This window comes from Hipposideros armiger, unplaced genomic scaffold (genome assembly GCF_001890085.2).
Source record: "Hipposideros armiger isolate ML-2016 unplaced genomic scaffold, ASM189008v1 scaffold_1343, whole genome shotgun sequence".
Taxonomy (NCBI): domain Eukaryota; kingdom Metazoa; phylum Chordata; class Mammalia; order Chiroptera; family Hipposideridae; genus Hipposideros; species Hipposideros armiger.
The window spans coordinates 112,283-136,662 of NW_017732693.1; the positions used below are offsets into that span (position 1 = coordinate 112,283).

A 24,380-nucleotide genomic window follows, 5' to 3' on the forward strand; every position below is an offset into this window, starting at 1 on the left:
CTCTGACTTTCTACTGGCTCCTGATCCTTCTATTGATAGTTATACTTTCCTAAAACTTTCCTTTCTTGCTCAGCCACATTTCTCTAATTCGTGACTGACACCGACTGTCTCTCCATTTCCTCACCGAATGACTCAATTACTCCTAGCAATCTGACTTCTACCCTAACCATTTCACTAAAACAAGCTTCCTGACAGCCACTAATACCTCTCAAATCCAAGAGCCTGTCTGTCTTCTAATCCCTTTACTTTCTGCAGCATGTCACTTGAGTGACCATGCCCTCTCCTTGAAATTCTTCTCTTGGCATCCTTGACACTGTATTATCTTGGTTCTCCTCTCTGTCTTTTCTGTTTCCTTCATAGGCCACTTCTTGTTATCACTCCCTTTAAACACAGGCATTCTCCAAATTGATGCTGTGACTTTCACGATATAATTTTATCTACAATCTAAAGTCTTTTCTTTGGATGTCTCATCTATACCTTAGCTTGCTTTATAGTTATTAACTCCATGCAGATAACACTCAATTCTAAATCTATATTCTTCACTTCCAAACAGTCCTAATTTTCAGTAGCCTGAATATCATTTCAAGTGGATAATCTAAGACCTCAATTTCTATCCTTCTAAATGAAAACTAACCAATTCCTTCACCTCATCTCACTTTTTAAATATCTGTTAATTGTTGGCAGGCTTCAAAGTCCCAGGTTCAAAACCATGCTAATTTTACTTAAAAATAAAGTTAATTTATCTTATTCTAATTACAGATTATGATAGCAGATTGTTATAGAAAATGTGAAAAAATCAAAGAGAAAAATTATACCATCCAAAGATAGCTCACCATTGTTAATACTAACATTGTGAAGCCTCCATCATTTTAAACTTTTCTCTCCCTTGCTTTCTTGTATCAAATGACCAAGTTAGCAAATGCTACCAGGTCTCTTCTCAATGTCTCGTGCATCTGCCTCACTGTTTCCATTTCTAATACCACCAAATCCAGACTCTTTATCAGTTCCCACCAGAATTAGTGCGAAAATCTTCTAACTCCTGTCACTCCCTCTAGAACACTGGTTTTCAACCTTGGCTGCACAATGGAATCATCTGGAGAAGTTTTAAATACTATTTCTGGGGTCCACCTTGAGAGATTCCAATTTTATTGGTCTGAGGTGTGGTCTACACTACGGGATTTTTTTTGTGCAGCCAGGGTTAGAACCACTGTTCCAGGACAAAGGTTTTCAAACTGTGTAGGAACCATCTGGGTAGCCTGACAGACATACTAGGGAGGTCTGGAGTGGGGATTAGATATATATGCACTTTTTACTGGTAATTCCACTGTAGGTGCCCCCACAGACTATGCTCTAAGCCAGGGCTTTTCAAACTTTAATGTGAATATGAATCACCCTGGGGATCTTTTAAACTACAGATTCAGGTTCAGTTGGTCTGGAATGAGGCCTGCCATTCTGCATCTCCAAAGAGTTCTCAAATGATTGATGCCAACAATCTGAGGACCATTCTTGGTGTAGCAAGACCTTAAGGAACACTGCTTTAGAAGTATTCCATTAAAATCTGTCTTACATTGGGCTGGCCGAGTGGCGCGTTGGTTAAGAACTGGCTTGGGACGCCAGAGGGCCCCGGTTCGGATCCCACATATGAGGGCCAGTGACACTGCCCTCTACAGCTAAGATGCTGAACAACAGCTCAACCTGGAGCTGGGCTGCCGTGAGTCGCCAGCGACGGTGTAGGCTGCAGTCCCCTGCTGCAGTGGGGTGCCATAAGCTACCATGTGTAGCCGGCAGCCAGTGTGAGCAGTCAGCAGCCGCAGTGAGCGGCCGTCCAGAAGCCGGCGACTGATCTGCCTCGGCCGGGAAGAGCGCAACAATGGTACCAACTTGGGCCAGTGAAGCAACGTCCTCCACAACTAGACTGAAGAACAAAAGGACAGCAACTTGTCTGTTCTCCTTTCCCCGATTCCCCAGCGCTGTTCCCCTCCCCCAATTCCCCAATAAAATCTTTAAAAAAAAATCTGTCTTACATTACAACCATTGGGCTAATCTTACTGTATCTGCTTTCATAACAGCACATCTCCAATCAAAAGTTTTCAATGACTCAATTTTTTAAATAAATAAATCCCAAATCCTTGACCTTGGCATTTAGTTTTTTTCTACTTGTTATGGCTTCTATCTTCATTTTAACTGATCTGTTTTATCATCCCTCCACAAAATACTTTAATCTTCATTATGTTTGAGACCTAGAACAGTGATTCCCAAACCGTAACATGCAAACGAATAACCAGAGAACTTGTTTAAAACATTCCTGGCGTCTACCCTCAGAGATTCTGAATTGGAATCTGGAGGTCTGGTGGGCCCTAGAATTTGTATTTATAACAAGCTCCCTGTGGTTACTGATGCTACAGGTCTGAAGGACACATTTTGAGTAGCCTCCTCCAACTACGTCAACTGAAGTCGTAGCCACTCGAACTGCACTACTCCCCATGAAATCTTCCAGGATAAGTAAAACAAAATGGTATTTCCTTCCTTTCAACACCCATCACCTAAATGATTAATAATTTTTTGGAAGCAAAAATGAGATTATATCTTTTTTGATTAAAAATTAGAAAACTGAGGCGCAGATAGACAATTACTCAGTTGCTGAGCTGGGATTACAAATTCTGTATTCTTTTCAGTTTTAAACCTCCAGGTGCTAAGAATACAGTATAATTAGGTAAAACTCTTCAGTGTGACCTGTGAATAGTTTTCACGGCTTTTCAATGAAGTGTGAAATGCTCTGATAGCTGCCAAAGTATCAAACAGGCCCTGGGACTTAGCATCTTTGGAGGTCTAGAGACCTCTACTTGATCTGACAATAAGCAGCCTCACTTAAAGCTGTGAATAAGCAAGTATGACAGAGGTACACAGGAAATAATCTAAGACAATATTCATTGAAAAACTGTTTTTCACGAAGAGTGAAGTGCTAGTAGAAACAATTACTTCTGTCATATCGACCATTGTGTCAGGTGAAGCACTAATACAAATAAAATGAGGCCTAACGACTAGGATTGCTTAGGGAGCCTGCCAAAAGGAGAGTCCCTGGATTTTAATTGGGCCACGCTAACAGACCTAACCCAGCATTCCTGTCCAAAGTCCATCTCTATTCCAAAGCAGAAAAATGAAAACTCTCAATAGCTAAGACAAGAGTGTATTATTATATTAAGTTCTTGTAAGATTTATGCTTTAAAGGACTTCCATTTTGTGCACTAGGCATCCATTACACAGTATATTTTAAGTTCTTTGTATAATTAAAGCATATAGGACCTACATATTGATAATGTTATTTTACTCGTATATATTTAAAATAAGCTTCTTAAGTGTTGAATCATCTTTGCTTTCCTTCCTCAATCCTGTGCATAATGCAGGGATTGACCCATGGGCCAAATCCAGCCTGCTGCCTGTTTCTGTATAGCCAAATAACTCAAAACTGTTTTTACATTCTTTAATGGTTCAAAAAAAAAATCAAAAGAATATTTCATGATATGTGAAAATTGTAAGAAATTCACATAGGCGTGCCCATAGAGTTTTATTGGAACAGTGCCGTGCTCACTTGTTTATGTATTGTCTATGGCTGCTTTCAGGCTATGACAGCACAGTGGAGGCATTGCCTGAAACAGTTACTATCTGGGCTTTCACAGAGAGGTCTGCAGATCCTTGAAATAGTTCTTTAAAATTTGAAAAATGAGAAAGGCTTTATGCATAGTTTTTCCTTAATGAATGTTTAACATATAAGCATTTCCAATTTTCAAACAATTGTAGCCCACTCCTCTTTGCATTATTTTTCTCACAAATAATTTTGAATGATTAATATTTATGAAACTCCAGACTTTCCAACTTCAGGAAATTCTGAAAAATACACCAAAGTGTTAGAGAGTGGCCAATAGAGATAAAAAAGCAGGGGCTGGCCAAAAGAGACAAGGAAGAGCTCTATTCTGCAAATGAGTGGCATGAATTTGATGCAAATCACTCCTCAAAAACAAAACAAAACAAAACAGTCCAAGGTCAATCCAGGTATCAAAGGATAATGGCAGCATCATTAATAGAAAAAAGGCAGTCAAGAGGATGAGCTAGTGGGTAAAGAAGACTGAGTACAGTTTTGGAAATGCTGAATTTGAGAGACTGCTGAAATACCCATATGAGGCAGTCAAGTAGGTAGCAATAGAGCATGAGGAACTTCAGGGCTAGATAGTCCATTGCAATGTCCTGTATACAGCCATTGATACATCCACACCTGGACGCTACCAGAACTCTATGGTTAAGAGGTTTTTAAGTTATGTGTGTGTGTGTGTGTGTGTGTGTGTGTGTGTGTGTGTGTGTGTGTGTGTCCCTTTAGCTTACTATGGAACACAAGTATAGGGAGAAGGGGAAGTTTTAAAGTAAATTTCATTTCTATGGTTCAAAATAATGAGCCATAGGAAACTATGTTTAAATTATTAAATACACATGAAATTGTCAACTGATGTTTTATCAACTGTCCTTAAATAAACATACAAAGAGAAAAACATTTTCAGCAACTAGAGAAGACATATTTCCATAGATATAAGTCCTTAAGAGTTAAAAGAAACTCTTGGCCTTAGCCACGGAATAAAATAATCAATTTAACCTTAAAGGCTAGACACTGAAATGGGTTATATTTTACTGCAATCACAGATTAATAGAAAATTAGTGCTATAAGGGGTCTTTTGAGATAACTGTGATAGTTGCCTCTTGATAATTGGGAATGATAATCGCAAAAAGGTTGAGTAACTCACTCAAGGTTCTACAGATAGTCACTGTTAGGACCACGACTAGAAACCAGTGCTCTTTCCACCGTATTATGATCTTTCAGCTTTATGAAAAACTAAAACTTATCTGATAACACTCTTTTACTCAACCCAAGCCCTTTATATCATGCTTGGTACCAATGAACACTGAAAATTAAAAATGTTATACAAATAAAAGTTATTGTAATTATTATTCTTATGGCTAAAAATGATGTGTACAAATAAGTAGTTCAGAAAAAAAATTTTAAGTTATTCATGACAGGAAACTTTATAAGAGAAGTCTATGCCTTTCCTGCTTATCAAAGGAGTACAGCACAACATGAAGATACCTAAAGACTAATACTCTTAAGAAGTACAGTTATGTAATAGGTTATTTTTTTAAATGTATTTATTTTATGCTAATACTAAAAAACACAGTAAGGCATCTGGAAACTAGTTAACATACACTTCCCCGGGAAACTCTTCTAGTTTAATCAACAGTAGGCGTTGTTAAAGTCATTCAGGGCCTAAGGCTGGGCAAGTGTGGAATCAAGTATATATAACAGATTAAAGACTATGATATGCTGAAATTTGTTGATGAAAACTAGAATAAAAGCAACCAAGGTATTACAGGGATGTATTTGGGATGTTTTACATTAAGTTAAAATGGTCCTCTAAGTACAGACAAATGGAAACAGTCATCAAATGGCGTGGTTTACATAATGTGATTTGCTGATAGATCAAACAGTTAAAACATAAACACACATTCACACCAAGCACATCAGCAGGCCTGTTGGACAGTTCAGAATAAACCTGGCACTAATTTCCTTCACTGAGCAAAAAATAATGCTGGTAAAAACAATTTAATAAGGGTGTCATTGTAAACAAATCTCAAAATCAACAACAACTAAAGCAATGCTTATAGAGAATTTTTGGAAGTAAGACATGAAAGCAGCAATTTAAGAGCATTATCACTACTATCAAGAATAAACTATTTTCTACTCTAACGCGCTTGAGAAATACGATGCAGTCCCATCACTAATGGCGAGTCACTACAGCAGGGATTCTTTCAAGAGCGGTGAGCACAGAACAATACACAAAAGGCTTGTTTAGTAAAAGCCTCAGGATTCTGTCAATAGCCCCCCCTCTCCCTGAAATCCTAGGACATCCTTCCACCACACTGAATCAGTGTTAGAAAGCATTGCTTAAAAGGAAGTTTCAAGTTAATGACTATCACTAACTGACTACTAGGCCAAGGTATCACAAATTCAAGAGATGAAACAACAAAGACTCTGAAAGATTAACAAGTATCAGAAATAGCAGTGAACAAAAGATAAGCTCAGAAGGATTATAGAAGTGAAAAGAATTGACACTTGACATATACTAAAGAAATCATGTAAGTGGCTATCTCTTAACATGAGTAAGAAAATGAAGGCATTCATATTTTTAGTATATTTATTAATTTATAAGTATGAAGTATATATACATGAATACCACTAAGGAAATACTAAATTTTCAGATACATGTTTTAATCTGATTAGGATCATTACTTTTCCAATAAAGGTCTACATTTTTGGTAATGTTAATACCCTGTAATCCAAACTATAGTGCTCCCTCCTAATATTTAAATGTATTTATACAAAAGACCTTCTATGAGTTACATATGAATTGATATGAATGAATGTAGCTGAGAAAAACCTGTTCAGTTGTACGTACCAGTGATGATACAGTAATGATTTCTTAGCTCACGATGCTCTATTATATGGTTGGTTTTATCTAAGCGTGTTAGGTATTACATATCTATGAAATACATATAGGGAAAAACTCAAATACAATATAGTATTCAGGAGTACTTTAACACAGATTAAACAGAAAAAGCACTTTTTAAAATTACACATTTTTAAAAAGATCCCAATAAACGTACCGTATTTGCCGGCGTATAAGACGACTGGGCGTATAAGACGACCCCCTAACATTTCCACTCAAAATACAGTTTGTTATATACTCGCCGTATAAGACTACCCCCTCTTCCGCACACCTTCCACACACCAAATAAAAGGTAAAACAATATCAGATTTGATTTCAACATTTTAATTTATATTCAAATGCTTATGACATGCAGGAAAACTGTCACAAGGCTGTATGTAATCAAACATATACATAAAACAGTGCAAGTTTATTACCGGTAAACATACCGGTAATTCACTAAAGAAAACACACTCTATAGACTGGTACCGTAGATTTTGCGAGTGTGGTAAAATCGCATAACAGCAAAATCGCATAACAGCCGAGCATACACCCAGCAGCGCTGCTGATGCCTGAACGGTATGTGGAATGAAATGGGCGGACATCGGGAGGCCACTATGGCACGGGGCAAGCACTATGGGCAGTCTATCTGAAGTGTACCTGGCATATAAGACGACCCCCCACTTGGAGGCATACTTTTCAGGGCCAAAAAATCGTCTTATACGCCGGCAAATATGGTATTCATTAATATTTATCCCTTGCTTAGGGAACTGATCAATTCTAAATATATAGCTATAGGTTCTGCTTGCCAAGATTTGCTATATCCAATACGTATAAATTTTATACATTGGTTACTAAAAATCAGCAAAAAAGTCAAACATATCTCTACTAAAACTATTACTCTCAATATGACAGTGTTTAATTGATGACTTTTATCTTTTGGGATGTTTACAAATTTTTAATTGCTCTTGATCTAGTTTTATTCCCAAGGTTTACTGTTTAACTCTAGGGTTTTTTTGAATCTTTCCCTAAAAGGGAATGATGTTATTTAAAAGGGGTCCTGACTCTTTTAGAACCAAAAAAAGGACAAAAACGATTAGTTAAATTAACTGTTAAAATAAGCAAAACACTGATAATTACATATGACCAAGACACAAATTTACCGTGAAGAATATTAAAAAACCCAGTTTTACCTCTACACAGGTTTTCATCCCTGAGGCAGCAGCATAGTGGAGGGGTGTGTTTTTTTTGTTATCAACAGCATCAATAGCTGCTCTCTCATATTCGCCTTGATCAAGTTTTGCTCCTTTCCATCTTAAGATCATTTGCAGACAATCTGCTCTTCTGAAATCATCTTCCACGGGGCGTGCTAAGCGAGGATGAAGGGCTCCTTCAGATATCATAATTTGAGGTCCCATACACAACAAATGCATAGATGTTTCATTGTGCACATTCCGTTTATTTGGATTCCCATCTCTACCAAAAAGAAAAGTCCTAAAATGGTAAAGGAAAAGAAGGATAAAAACCATTTTTTTCGTACTTTGAAATAAGAATACATAGAAGATGACAAGTTTAAACTACTTCTAAGCTGTTAATCCAATTTCTATAGAAGTACTGTCTCACAATAGGTTGAATGACTCATTTTTATAGTTATGAAAAACTCCATTCTAGAACATAATACTAAGAAAAAGTTGAATATCTTTACAGTACTTGCTAATAAAAGAGAATAAGAGATAAGAGGGGAAAGGAAGATGAAGAAAAAAGGAAGATAAAAGGGGGGAGGAAGGAAAGGAACAGAAATATATCAATAACATAAATGCCTCAGGTACCTTATTGAACATTTCACACCAACTTTTTTCTTTATTGCTCTGCACTATTTCTCTCAAGTACATATTTATTTAATAAGGATGGTGGTGACAATATAAGCACACAAGTAATGCATAAGTCTAGGACTAAATTTTAAATCTAGGAAAAATTTCTCTACCTGAAAGTCATCAGCTGGCCTTTGAAATAATGAGGCATATATTTACACAGTATAGTCCTTTTTGAGAGGAGTCAATTGTGGCTATTTCTAGAAGACCAAGATCTAATTCCAAGGTGGCAGCCTTACCAATGATAAGTCTAGGTTAGCTACCTCAACTACTGCCAAACCCAGGCCTGAGAGTTGTGCCTAGCTCTTAATGTATCTTGGAGCTAGAGTTCTGGGATTAATAGTTTGAGCCAATTCAGTAGCTATAATAGGATACTGGAAAATGAGTTGGGAAAAACTTGCTATAAAACAGTCAGCTTGTACTAAAAGATATACAAATACACTATGAAATGGGTATATAAGCCCCATCCCTGGAGAGAGTACCTACGTTTACTGTGGAGGGCTGATGTCACTAGCACTGGGCTATGTCCAAGTCCAGAACAGCATATGGGAAGGGAGCAGAGCCACACCCTAAATGCTAGTTTCATTTGGATTGCTTTTAGATTAGTTCAGCTCAAAACACAAGGGTCTGACAGAAAAAAAACAAAAAACAAAAACATTTGCCTATAAAAGCGCTAGTATGCTAGTACGGACTCTTCAATTTGAATGAGTTAGCCAGGCTGGAAAGCTCTTATGAGAAAAAGGCTGAGGAAGAGGCCTTAAGGCAGCAGAAGGTCCCAGACAACTTTTACAACAACTCTGGATCTCTCCTGTTCTTATCATTCAAGACCTTAGGGAGCTCAGCAGTACAGCCCTTCAAAACTAGCCTATTAGGTTTTCAGAATCTACATTTATTCAAATTGTTCTGCAAGTAGACATGAGGTCTATGGAGCAGGAACACATGAATTATTACCTATAAAAACCAGGCCAGTTCCTCATACCCCAACTCTTTCCACTGGGGCAATGCAATCAGAGCCAGATCAGGCGTCATCCCACATGTACTGGGGTCTGCAGTGCAGGCGAGTGTGGTAGGCAGAATAATGCCCCACCCCAAAATGGTCCGAATCCTAATCCCTGGAAGCTATGAATATATGTTACCTTATTATACGGTAGAAGGGACTTTGAAGATGTGATTAAGTTAAGGCTATTGACTGGGGAAATTACAGTGGATTATCGGGCTGGGCCCAAAGTAATCACAAATCCTTTTAAGAGGAAGATAGGAGAGTCAGAGCCAGAGAGAGGATGGAAAATGCTATGCTGCTGCATTTAAAGATGGAGCGAGGGACTATGAGCCAAATATGCAAACAGCTTTTGGAAGGTGGAAAAGGAAGGCAGGGATTCCACCCTGGAGCCTCCAGAAGGAATGCAGCCCTGCCAACACCTTGAGTTTAGTCCAGTGGAACTATTTCAGGCTAGACCTCCGGAAATTTAAGATAATAAATTTATGTTGTTTTAAGTCACTAAGTTTGTGATACTTTGTTAGAGCAGCAATAAGGAGTAAAAAATGCAAGGAACCTCCAAAAATAAGATTCAAGGAAGCTTGGTATTACAGACCTCCTCCTCTCTGGAGACAATGGGGAAAAAAACTTATCCTTGAGTGCAAACATATTGTCCTAGGGAAAGATCCTGGGCTCTTCCATTTGGAATGTAAAATATGTTTCTAGAAGGAAGATAAGACTAGCACCTCCGAGTCCAAGGCTTAGGTAATATCTCCATTGTCTCAGGTCTCATCCACTGCTCACCCCACTTCACATATAAACATACACCTCTTGGAGGTAAATCTCTCTAGAGTTCAGCCTCTTAGCCAGTCACAGATTAACTTCCAAGGCTTGTCTTTTAGCCTAGGTCCCAAGTTGCAGTACAATTTGTTCAGAAAGCCCTAACCGTGCATATTTTCTCTACAGCCCCACATAGCCTTTATGACTTTCTGATCCCGGCAACACATGTGTAGGCTCTTCATTGCTTGCTCTGCTATTTGGTTTCCTAGGAACTGATCCAGATCATCTAAGCAAACCCAACCCTATTTATTAGACTCTTCCCACTAGGCTCCCTCCTCCAGTTGAGTTTGGTCACCACCTTCCTTGTCTTTATAAGCTCCTAAGGCAGAGTCTATATCCTATTCTTTTTTGAATCACCAATAAAGTGCCAGACACAGCAGATTCTTGCTATAATTTTGATAGATAAACTGAATGCATATTACTTTTATGGTCTAGATCAGTGATGCAGCACTGGGGATCTCTCAAGCCAGCAGCGTAGTAGACTGGTCAAGAACATGGCATCTAGTACAGACTGCCAGACTCTCATCCACTCTCAAAGCCATTTCTCTCTCTCTCTCTCTATATATATATATCTCTTTTTAGCTGTGTGATCCTGGGCAAATTACATAATAGCTCATTAACAACTAATATCCTTTGACCAAGTAAACCTACTCATGGAAATCATCATAAAGGAAATGACTTACGAAAAATAAAAATCTATAGGATCATATTTAATACAGTATTATTTTGAATAGCAAAATTAGGAACCACTTAAATGTATGGATATATTAGAAATATGAAACATAAGTCATGATATATCTTACACAACAGAAAATTATAAAGTCATCAAAAAATCTATGAATGTTTATAGCTAAAACTTGAAAGCAACACAGAATACTCCTAATCTGTTTAAGGGAGAAAGGAATATGGGGTAGTCTTATTTGTTTATATAATCATAATGTTGCTTAATAGTTAAAAAAAGGGCCCTATGTCAACAACTGATGATAAAATTCCCTATTATATATATTTCCTTGTATTTATAATGGTTGAATTATAGCCGATTATAATTAATAACTAAATTAAAACCATACTCCTAAAAAATGTGTCCAAGATTAAAACTTTTTCTAAGAGGCACTATTATTAACAACAAAAAAATTTCATTTTCTTAAAAATTTAATTTAGGAAGAAATTAATCATCTGAAACCTCCCCAAAAGAAAAATCCAGGACCAGATGACTTCCCTAGTGAATTCTACCAAACATTCAAAGATGACTTAATATCTGTCTTCCTCAAACTATTGCAAAAAATTGAAGAAGAGGCAATACTTCCTAACTCATTTAATGAGACCAACATTATCCTGACACTAAAACCTGGTAAGGATAACACAAATTAAAAAAAACTACAGACTAATATCTCTGACAAATAAAATGCAAATATCCTAAACAAAAAACTAGTAAATCAAATACAGCAATACATTAAAAAGATTATACATCATGATCAAGTGGGGTTCATTCAGGGTCACAAGGATGGCTCAACAAATGCAAACTGATCAATGTTGGTACATCACATAAACAAAATAAAGGATAAAAATCATATAATTATATCAATAGATGCAGAAAAAGCATTTGACAAGATACAACATTCATTTATGATTAAAACAATTAATAAAATGGGTAGAAAAGGAAAGTACCTCAACATAATAAAGGCCATATATGACAAACCCTCAGCTAATAGCATACTCGATGGTGAAAAAATGAAAGCTTTTCTTCTAAGATCAGTAACAGGACAGGGTGCTCCCTCTCAGCACTATTGATTCAACATAGTGTTGGAAGTCCTAGCCAGAGCAATCAGACAGTAGAAAGAAATAAAAGGCAACCAAATTGGGAATGAAGAAGCCAAACTGTCACTTTTTGCAGACAACATGATTCTTTATAAAGAAAACCCTAAAAACTCCACAAAAAACTACTAGAAACAAAAACAAATAAAGTTGCAGAATACAAAAATCAATGTACAAAAATCCATTGCACGGGCCGGCCGAGTGGCGCGATGGTTAAGAACTCGCTTGGGATGCCAGAGGGCCCCGGTTCGGATCCCGCCAACTTGGGCCAGTGAAGCAATGTCCTCCACAACTAGACTGAAGAACAAAAAGGACAGCAACTTGTCTGTTCCCCTTCCCCAATTCCCCAATAAAAATCTTAAAAAAAAAAAAAATCCATTGCATTTGTATATACTAACAATGAAATTTCAGAAAAAGGAAAGAAAAAAAGCAATTCCTTTTGCAATTGCAACAGAAAGATTAAAATACCTAGGAATTAACTTAAAGGATGTGAAGAACCTATATAGTGAAAATTATAAGACATTATTAAAAGAAACTGAAGAAGACACAAAGAAATTGAAAGATATTCCATGTTCATAGATTGGAAGAATCAAAATAGTTAAAATGGGCATATTACCCAAAGCAATATACAGATCTAGTGCAATCCCCATCAAAATCTCAACGGCATTTTTTTTCAGAAAATAGAACAAAAAAATCATCAGATTTGTATGGAAATCACAAAAAACCCTGAACAACCAAAGCAATCCTGAGAAAAAAGAACAAGGCTGGAGGCATCACAATCCCTAACTTCAGCTTGTACTACAAAGTAACAATAATCAAAATAGCGTGGTATTAGCAGAAAAACAGACACACAGACCAATGGAATAGAATTGGAAACCCAGAAATAAACCCACATATATATGGGCAGATAACTTTTGACACAGGAGCCCAAAGTATATAATGGAGAAAAGAAAGCCTCTTTAATAAATGGTGCTGGGAAAATAGGAAAGACACATGGAAAAGAATGAAACTAGACTGCTATCTGTCACCATGTACCAAAATTAACCCCAAATGGATCAAAGACCTAAACATATAAATTGCACAGAAGAAAGCAGGTACTAAACATATGGACCTTGGGTTCACAGAGGATTTTAGGAATTTGACCTCTAAGGCAAGGGAAGTAAAAGTTAAAATGAATGGGAGCATCCAATTAAAAAGCTTCTGCACAGCAAAAGAAATCATCAAGAAAACAAAAAGGCAACCAACCGAATGGGAGGAGATATTTGCTAAAAACACCTCCAGTAAGGGACTGATATCCAAAATATATAAGGAACTCATACAACTCAACAAACAACAAACAATCAAATTAAAAAATGGGCAGAGGACCTGAACAGACACTTTTCCCAAGAAGACATACAAATGGCCAATAGACACGTGAAAAGATGTCGCACTTCACTAGCTATTAGGGAAATGCGAATCAAAACCACAATGAAATACCACCTCATACCTGTTAGAATGGCTACTATCAACAAGACGTAATAACAAGTGTTGGTGAGATTTGGAGAAAAACGAACCCTCACACACTGCTGGTGAGAACGTAAATTGGTATAGCGACTATGGAAAACAGTATGGAGGGTCCTCAAAAAATTAAGAATAGAATTACCATATGACCCAGCAATCCTTCTTCTGCATATCTATCCCAAAAATCTGAAAACATTTATCCGTAAAGATGTATGTACCCCAATGTTCACTGCAGCAGTATTCACAGTGGCCAAGACATGGAAACAAAGTGTCCTTTGATAAATGATTGGACAAAAAGATGTGACACATACATACAATGGAATACTTACTACTCGACCATAAGAAAATATGAAATACTGCTATTTGCAACAATATGAATAGATCTTAAGGTTAACATGCTAAGCTAAATAAGTCAGAAAAAATCGAGAATTATATGACGTCACTCATATGTTGGTTATAAAACTGAAAGCATCTAACGAACAAGACAAACAAACAAACAAAAACTAACAGACACAGACAACAGTTTAGCTGTTACAAGAGGGTAAGGTAAAGGGGGGGTGGTAGAAAAGGAAGAAAGGGGTCAAATACTGGGTTGTCAGAAAAGTCAGGACGTATTTTTTCTATGTTTTTCGTTGCAAAAATGCGTCATGGGCCGGCCGAGTGGCTCAGTTGGTTAAGAGCTCGCTCAAGAGTTTGAGTTCTGAGCAACAGCAGTTTGATTCCCAGCCCGAGCTGAGCAGCCGCTGAGCTGCCAACTGGTGGCAGGATGGCTCAGCTTTAAAAAAAAAAAAAAAGCGTCATGACTTTTCCGACAACCCAATATATGCTGATGGAAGGACAACTGACTTTGGGTGGTGAACACACAATGCAATATATAAATAATGTATTAGAGAAATGTACTCTTGAAACCTATATAATTTTACTAACCAACGTCACCCCAATAAATTTAATAAAAATTAATGAAAAAGAAATTAAAAATAATTCCGATTCTGTAAGATTCTGTGCAATTACATTTATCCAGTCTTTCCTATCCCCATTTCCAATATACTATTTATTCTTTTAGTTTGTTCAGGAAACCTCAGGTTCTTATCACCATTGAACTTAATGTACGAGTAAATAGGAAGGGTGTCAGGGTATACGAATATCTCTCTCTCTCTTCCCTGCCCCTTCTCATATTAAACATTTCCAGATTCTCCCCAATATAAGGAAGAAATAGTGACATAAATTTGCAATTGTTCTCATATCCGATCTGCTAGACTCTGATTAATCAAACCAAACAAAGTTTATTTTTCTGAAATTAAAGTATTAAAATAGTTTTATACATATTTATTCAGGAAAGATTCTCAAATTTATTAAACATAGTTCCATGCCTGCATAAACATTTTATGCTAAAACTATAAAGCTGGATATTATAATTTTGTTAACTCACATTACTACTTTCTGTTACCTGTTTAAATTCAAAAGTAGAGTCCTCCTTAATTTACATGAATATATAAATATAATAGTAACTATACAATTGATGTGTAAGTTTTAGACAGTCCTCTTTTGTAACTACGTATGTCAGTAATTATGAGGCATATTTTACTACTTGCTGATGAGGTTAATTCTAAAACAGGTACAGGATATAACTGGCAGGAAGTTGAAGTAAGGAGAACATTAACCTGGAAAATAAGCCCTTCATTTGATCCTAAAAATCTATCTGGGAACCATTTGTTTTTCTAGATTCTTCCACTGTTAATTATGAAATGACATTCAATCTCCACTTCAATATTACCCTATTCTTATCACGGTCCTGAAATTGCACTCATAGCATCAGAATTTCCTAAGGGCTAAAATGTTCATCCTTGTTCTTCATTTTTGCTTTTAACGTGAAATTGCTGACTATTCATTCACATCCTGACTTTTCTATTATTTTGGTTTCCATAATTACACACCTTTTCAATATCCCTCTTAAATTTTTTTAGTACAATTTCTCTTTTACCCATGATGATGGCTCTATTTCCTATCCTCTTATTGGAAGCAAATTCAGTTCTTGAATCCATTTTATCCTCCATACACATTCCCTTCTTCTAGAGAGCACAACCACTCTCAAAGCCATTTATCTTTCAATGGTTTCTATGAATACACTTCATGTATTGTAAAGCAATATTATCAGAACTTAAATGATAGGCAGTAGTGGACGAATTCTGGTTTCTCTCAAAGGGCTTCTATTGCTTCTGTGATAATTCTTAATGCTCTATCACCCTGTGTGACTTCTCATCTGACCTCTATACATATTCTAAATTCTTATAGAGTCCCTCTCTCTTACATGTTCCACTACCATCTCATATTCAACTGAGCTCCCTCCAAAATGACAACCTTTGCTCCCAGAGCCTCAATTTCTTGCCATAGCACTTATTTTCCCCGTGACTAACATACACATACACCTTTTTAAATCTTCTTTTTTATGGAACAAATATTTTTTGAGCAGTCTTATTTGCCAGGTATTATTCTAAAAGTAAGGCATACTGTGAAGAAAACAGATTAAGTCCCTGACCCTATGGAGTTTGCATGCAAGGGAGGTTGGGAGGAGGACTGTATTTCAATCTATTTAAAAGAACTTAATAACTCCTGAAATATAAAAGAGGAAAAAAACAGAAATCAATAACTGAAATCTCTATTTTAATTCTCAAAGCTTGATATTCATATATGCTCTAATAAAGATTTTATATTTTATTTATACCAAAATACAGGCCCCTTTTTATTTTCAAAGAAACAAAAGAAGCTATTCTATAAAATCGTAGGAATAAGTATTGTAATTCCCATTTTATAAATGACTTTCCCAAGAAGACAGAAATAATGGAACAGTATATCCAAATTAGAACATGCTGACTCTTTGTTACATTAAGTAGTAACTATTTATGAATTCGGATTTAGTTTCCCATGAATGAGGCACTGTAGTGGGTAGAAGGTAAACATACAGCACTTGGGCTCAGAGAGATATAGATGCAAACTAACTGCTAGACTGCAAACTACTCTTCTAAGAAGACAGGAAGTTATACCTGCCATTGCAGAAACCATAAAACTAAAGGAAATAGAGACAAAATCAGGCTTTAATCCAAATGGGTGCCTTACTTTATGGCTCCTAGGTCCTTGACTAGGTATGTCTACCCATGCATGCCATGTGTTAGGAATCTAGCCAAGCTGAGCCAGGGTCCATACTGAAGCTATCAGGCAGGTACCCCAGATTACATGAGGCACGCAGCATGAGAAAATAATGGCCATAAACTTGTTAGAAAGTTTACAAAGGTTAAATGCAGTCAAATATTTGAAGCAATCTAGAACACAAATAATTAAAAGAGTTGCTACTTTATTTAATGTTGATAAGTAAATGCTACTTATCCTTATTCTACATGGCACAGTGTTAAGAGTAATTTCTTAATTCCAAAAGCAACTAACATTTAAAACAATTTGATTTGTGATTTTCCCTGAACTATCTAAATAAATTTTGAGAAACAAAAGAATAAACAGATTAAAGAATTTAGAATTGCTTATCCTTAGGATAGGCGAGCAATAAAGTAATTCCTGATTCTAGAATAGGATATTAAAGGCTTTAATAAAGAAATTATGAGCCACTGATCTCCAGATAATTAAGGAAAGAAGAAAAATACACCCCAACACTTCAGGCTGAAGTTGAAAGTTAAGTATAAAGTAAAAATGTAAGTATAAAATGAAGTATAATGTATACGGCCAAATCATAAAAGTAGTCCAAACTGGTAACTTAAAGAGAATGTAGTCATCTTTTCTGTAGATCTTTAAATACTCATTCACTAGAATGATAACCACATGATGGAAACATATATTCCTGCTTAGAGGAACCAAGAATATTGACCAGATCAGCAGTTCTTAAAACTTTTTGGTAGTAGGACCCTTTCACAACTTAAAAATTACTGAAGATTCCTAAGAACTTTTGTTTATGTGGGTTATATATACAGAGGGTGCCAATGTATACACATTTTAAGAAAGAAAAAAGATGTATTAAAATTGTAATACTACTCAATATATACCAAGAACAAAAGATGAATACAAGTCATATGTAATAAATTTTTTGGCACCCCCGGTATATTGATATGTATCATATTTAAAATTAAAATAGAAATTTCAAAAACATTTATTCATTAAAAACTAAATCCATTTACATATTAAATATTCCTAATATCTTAAAATGAAAAATACCTATATTTTTAATAAAATTATGGGAAAAGAATGGCATTGTGTTATATGTTTACAAATTTCTTTTAATGTCTGGCTAATAGAAGACAAAAATCTCGTAGTATTCAATCTATTGTGATATGTTGTGTTGGTTCAAACCAATGAAGAAAATCCAGCCTTACTATAGTAGGAAAAAGTAGAAATATTTTGAAATAACCTTTTCAGGTAACTGTGAACATTCATATTTGATACTACCAAAAATTCAACAAGTTGTGCTTTATTGCTAATCAAATCTTAAAGATTACTTTGCAATGTTGAACCTGAAATCATATTAATGAACTTTTTGTAGTGTTACATTAAAATCCATTGGTCTACCTTGCATTTTGAGTAAATCCTTTATCCATGCATAATTTTAAAAAATCATATGCTGATCTTCTGAAAAATACTGATTCACTGAGTTATACAGATTTTCTAGATGTTTTTGTCACATTTCATTTCACAATATTAAAACAATCACATTAGTTTGTATCACTGCCAATCTTATCAGAAATCCTGACCACAAGAATGTTTACTTGTGCAATGACTTTATAAAATTTCTATTTACTTTGTATAAGATACTATATTAGATGTTAGAAATATAAAGAGGATACTTTTACAAAGTTGTTATTTAGGTAGGCAGAGAGAAGATATACAAAATTATAAAATACAATGAGGTGGTGTAAACCAAACAAGTAATAACAAACAAACAAAATGAGCCTTATCAGTTAAGTAAAAAAAAAAAAAAAAAGGCTGAGATTCCTGTGGGTTGTGATAGGCTCAGAAGATAGATAAAGCATGTCCAGGACCTTGAAGAAAAGAAAGACATAAGACCAAAAAAAGATGAGAGGAGCAGAAAAGGGGGACACTTGTGGCAGAGAGAACAGCATGGACAGGGCACATGGCAGGTTTCAGGGATACCAAAGAGAGCTGCTTAATTTGAACAATTTGTAGAAAAAGAAATCGAAAAAAGGTTTAAAGTTGTCTGTCAAGTTCTAAAGAACTTTGAATACTGGTTTGAGAATTATATTTCACTGTGAGCAAAGAAGTGTTTCTTTCTGTTCTAGCATCAGGCTTCCATAGCTGCATAATTTACTTCTAAGAAACCTAAATTTGTTTTGAAACTACTTTTTTATCCTTTGCTTCTTTCATTTTATAAGCTAGCAAATATCAAATTTAATTCCCAGGTAATTAGGTAAGAAGAGTTTTCATATAAATATATTTGCTGTCACTAATGCTCAAAGAGATTTTCTTTTTAAGTTTCTTAGTATTTTCAGTTTTAGGGAAATGTTTTGCTTTTAGAAAAGCCTTTTCAAGTAACTGAACCCCCATTAAAAGAAAGGAAACTTAAATCTGATCATGACTAGATAAGGCAAGGAAGGGTATCTGTTTTTCAACTTAAATTAGGTAATGAGAGCTTAGAACTTTGCTGTAGAACATTCCCTGCAATTTTTGGATAGCTGACAAATACTTCTCTAGATTTGAAATGCTGAAATTAAACACTAAGCTATTATCAAGAATTCATACTATGAAACATACTGAGGAGCAAAATGTATTTACAGCAACAATATGTGAACCAACCTCACTATTAAAACTTTGGGTATAATTTAGGCATGATAAAAAAGTCATAATTATTTAGGCATATTCAGTTTTAGAAAGTTTAATTCACTACAATACGGTATTATATGCACATATGTATGTATATATTTCCAAAGATCAGGGTTTTTTCCCCCTTTCACTAACTTGATCTCAATTGGTTTATAGTAATACTTACCCTAATATTCTATTCATTCCATGTCTAGCAGCATAATGTAATGGAGTATTGTGCTGGTAGGGCTCCCCATAAGATGTATTTGGATCAAGGGATTCTTTTAGCTGAGGGTTGTTTTCGTATATTTGGCAGGCCAGGTTTTCATCACCATTGATGAGTGCTTTACGGAATTTGGTGGTTGTATTTCCCATGTTTTGTTCTGTTTTTTTCTGATAGGCAGTGGCACTTTTTTCCTTTCCCCTTCAGCCACTTCTTGAATGCTTCTGCAACATGTTTCACATTCTAATGGAGGTAAAATGATCAAATTAAATTGGCAATCACTATAAAGCAATATCCTAAAGAAATTATCATAATTAGGAACAACTAATAAAATCTAAAAGTATGTAAGGGCACAAAATATATTACATTTTACTAAATTTACCTTAATAACCCCCCTCGCCCCAAAAAATCTCAAATTTTTAACGCTGACCAAATTAACTTCTTGTTAAACTGTAACATTTTCCTACAGAGACTACTAAGGTTTCACAGGCTGTACTTTGTACTATAAAAGTTATGTACATATACGGGCTTTTCAATTTTCCTCTTCACATGGGCAGGAAATGAGCTTGACTGAATTTTATGGTTGAATGCACTTAAACCTCTGTAAAAATTATGTATAAATCTGACTCAGTCAATTTGTGTGATAGTGAAAAATGTAGATTTTGCTCATGAAAGAACTCTAGAATAGATGTCAAGTTATAGTAAAGAAAAAGTGAAACTGCTCAGTACTTATAAGGACATCTGGGAAAAGACTTTACAAATAGAAACATATAGTTGTGTAAACATACACAACCCACTGATTAATCAGTCACAGCAAACTAATAAAAGTGAATTATAACCGATTATACACAGAACAATGGAAACTGATTATTCTACCTTAAGTCCATTAAATTTATTTTCTTCTACTATAAAGAATTCAAACAAAGCTGAAAACATCAAATGTTTATGCATATTCTGTTTAGAAAGAGGTTTTGATAAGGATCATATGGGCATTTAGTACTGACGCAATGTGAGGTGGGTGGAGGAAGGACTTGGAAACAATTGCTGGACTGGGAGTCTGAAATTGCCTACACTAGCTGTGCAATTCTGAGCAAGTTATTTACCCTCTAAAAGCCTCAGATTCCTATCTGTATAGTAAAGGAAAATGACCATTTCTTAAGGATGGCTGTGAGGATTATAAGAGTTACTTTATTTAAAGTACCTACCACAGTTCTTGCCTAGTGTGCTCAATAAATGCTAGTTTGGTTTCATTCCAAGAAATCTTTCTGAATCTATTCTTGAGCTGTGATCAAAATGAGTGATAAAGGAAACAGTATATGCAAAAGCCAGGTATGAAACAAAAGGCTTATTCAAGGAGGTGAGTAGGGATGACCTCCAGTGCTGGACTGCCAAGAGATAAGTCTGAAAATAGGTTGGACCAAACTAAGAAACTTATACTATAACCTGTAAAGAACAGATAATTAATTAAAGGCTTTTACGAAGGGAAGTGATGTAATTATTTTACACTTTAGAAAATGAGCTATTGTGCCAGTGTAGAAGATAGACTAAAGGGAGGAAAACTTAAGAGGCAGAATACAAGAGTCTATCATGTTATCCAGTTAATTCAGTGGCAGGCTGGACATTAAAACACAGCTTTAAGAAAAGTGGAAAATACTATGTACTTGTTCAACACAAGATTTATACAAGGCAGTAACAGTTTCAACAGAATATAGATTAAAGGACTAAAAAACAAATGAGGTTGGTTTTTTTTTGTTTTATTTTTAAGTTTCCTAAAAAACAGAGGCTCTCAGCCTTGGCTGAATATTTAATAACCTGGAGAACTTCAGACTGGCCAAGCTACATCCCAAATCAATTAAATGAGTCTCTAGTAAGTGCCGCTCAGTCATAGGTATTTAAGATCCTTGGGCGATTTCAATGTGCACACACCACTGTATAAAAAGCTCCTGGGTCCCTCTAGCTAAATGTTGTGCCTAAGTGTGGACATGAAGGTGAACGGACAGGGCAAGGCACTGCTAAGCCTAGTTTAGAGACAGGTGTTAACTACCTCCTTACTATAGCAGCACATTTTCTGGCAAACAGCTATACTTTAACGAGGTCACTATTTGGGTCTTTTAAGGTTCTTTGTTATTGATTTTTTACTTGAAACATGCACAGAATTTTTTGAAAATATGAAAAAGTAAAAAGACAAAAAAACCTCATAGTCTATTTACTGGAAGATAATCACTGTTAGTATTCTGATAAATAACCACCTGATTTATAATGTATTTAAATGTGTTTGTATGCATATATAATACACTATAAATATTTATACACATAAACTGGATCACGCTAGTTTTTAAATTTTAATTCAAGTTTTCAGAGTGTTGCTGAACCTTTAGCCTAAAGTACTATTCCTTTATCATCTCATCTTGAATGAGGAGTAAGTCTCCCCGCCTCCAACCCCACACACATACTCTATGCTTACTACGATATATGAGAGCCACTTTTGGGGGTTTTTCAGTGACAGCCTGAATTGTATTTTATTGTTTTCTTTGTTTTTCATAGAATCTAGGAACCATGTTTTTATCCTCAGTGAAATAATATGTTCTGTTGTACAGCTTTAAGCATTTTAAGGGTTTATTATTCTTAATGAGAACTCCAGTTTACTGTACATTTTTATCTATAACCAAATATAAAGAATATCATGTGGGTTCTAAAGGGTCTTTCCTAAGGATTTGGAAACTTCCAGTTGTTTGGTCTTATCTTTCATCACTAATAGAATGTATAGCTCAAATTAGACCATTTTCAGAGTTTTTGACTAAATGAAAGAATAACACATTTTCTTTGATTTAATTATTACTTTAGAAAAATGTTCTATAAGAAAATAATTTTTATCCAAGATGTGAAAAAAGAAATATATATGAAAGAAATGATATTGTGGGGTACTTATTTAAAATATAGCAAGATACTTTTAAAAATCAATAATACTCTCAAAATGCATTAAATATTACTATTAGTCATGCTGAAAGCATAACGGTGTCTAGAAACCTTTTTGTGGTTCTCAGTTATATTTGAGTTTGTTTCATTTTTAAAATTTGAGTTCAATAAGCCTGCAAGTCACCAGGAAATGCATCGCTTAAAGCAGTCGTAGCTCAGCTCCATTCCCTCTCAGATTTATTCTCACAAGTCTTGCCTACAAATTTGCCATTTGTGTCCTTCCCCTTTTTCATGGCCACAGCTAGTCGAGTCACCTGAAGTGACTGTTCCCTCTTTGTTTTTGAATCAAACTCTTAAGTACTATTTCTCCAACTCCAAGATAAATCTACATATAGAGAGCTTCATGAGGCATGTGACAGATTATCAAAGAGGCAAAAGTAATTCCTTATTTTGGGCAAGTTATACAGGAAAACCTGGGTGAAGTTTCATTATCTGTGACTAGTAAAGCACAGCACTTAGTAAGTATCTAACAAAAAAAGTAAGAAAAACATGGTCTGTAAATGAACACCAGAAAGCTTTCTCTAATTTCTGATTAACTTTTCATTGTGAAGGGCTCTGTTATCTCTTGCTTTTTAAATCTTTGTCTCTCATAGGTTAATAATCTGCAACAAAACTCAAGTGCACTTAAATTAATAAACTACTCCCAGAAATCTTTTACAGAAGATGAAGTGTTTCAGAAATAACCAACTCCTAAGTTATGTGTTCACAAGAGTAAATTATTTTGAAGTCATAATTATGAAGTTGTCTTAAACAAAATAATTGGTTCCCATTCTTCATTTAACGAGAAGAAAAACCAATATTACACTCACTCATTCACTCACTCACTCACTTCATCCTTCTGCAACTTTCTGCAGGTTAAGAATAACAATTTTAAATCTACAACTAAATTTACCTTTAGCCAGAATAGAAACAAGTAGAAAGTTCATTCAAACAGTGGGTTCCAACCCTACATTCCACATTTAAATTAGAGAACTGTCTCTCAGTTCTCAAGAAAATTCCAGAAAGCTCTGTGTCCAAAGATATGCTCTAATTGTTATTGCAATAATACTTGGGAGAAAAGGGGATGGTTTTAAAAAAGACTCTAAGAGGAATACGGTAAGAAGGAAGGAAAGAAGGGAGGGAGGGAGGGAGGGAGGGAGAGGGGGAAAAAAAGCCAGGAAAAGTCAATGTACTACAGCAGACAAAAAACATGTGGGCAAATAATATATTAGGCTATCAGCTCTGTTCATTCATTCTCTCATTCAACAAGCATTTATTAACCTTAGTAATTTTCATTTGTTACCATGCAATTAGATTCACCCAGGGAGGGGATTTCAACTGGTCTAGGGAGGATGAGGCCAGAGTGAGAATTATAAAAGCTATGTTATTATAACATGCAGGTCAGAGTTAAGGACCATGGGCTCGTTTTGAAACTATGTTAGTTCTGAAACTATGCATTGGCAAGAATTGTGATGATGGTAAGGAAAAGGGTAGAGTCGATAAGACTCGTGCTCAAATTCTGTTTCTATTTTACCAGGTAACTTAATCTCTTTGAGTGTTTTTTCATCTGTAAACCAGCAACATTAATATCTACTTTCTTCAGCTAACAAATATAAACGAACAGATAAAAATCATTGCACCTATGTTTTTTGCATTGTAGTGGAGTAGACAGATAAACATTGTAAGGCTCTGATTTTATTCTTTTTTAAAAAAATTTTATTGGGGAATTGGGGGAGGGGAACAGCGTTGGGGAATCAGAGAAGGGGAACACACAAGTTGCTGTCGTTCAGTTCTTCAGTCTAGTTGTGGAGGACATCGCCTTGCTGGCCCTTGTTGGTATTATCATTGCACTCTTCCCA

At 35.5% G+C, this 24,380-nt stretch overlaps 1 protein-coding gene across 1 annotated transcript in view; it reads right to left on the reverse strand.

Moving 5' to 3' along the window:
• Positions 1-24,380, reverse strand: part of ANKIB1 (ankyrin repeat and IBR domain containing 1) — a 129,726-nt gene that overhangs the window by 76,211 nt on the left and 29,135 nt on the right. Inside the window, exons 2-3 of the mRNA XM_019633570.1 lie at positions 19,531-19,809; positions 7,721-8,021 (exon numbers count right to left, since the gene is read on the reverse strand). Of these exons, the coding sequence (XP_019489115.1) occupies positions 7,721-8,021; positions 19,531-19,718 (489 nt within the window). The 5' untranslated portion in view covers positions 19,719-19,809. The remainder of the gene's footprint in view (positions 1-7,720; positions 8,022-19,530; positions 19,810-24,380) is intronic.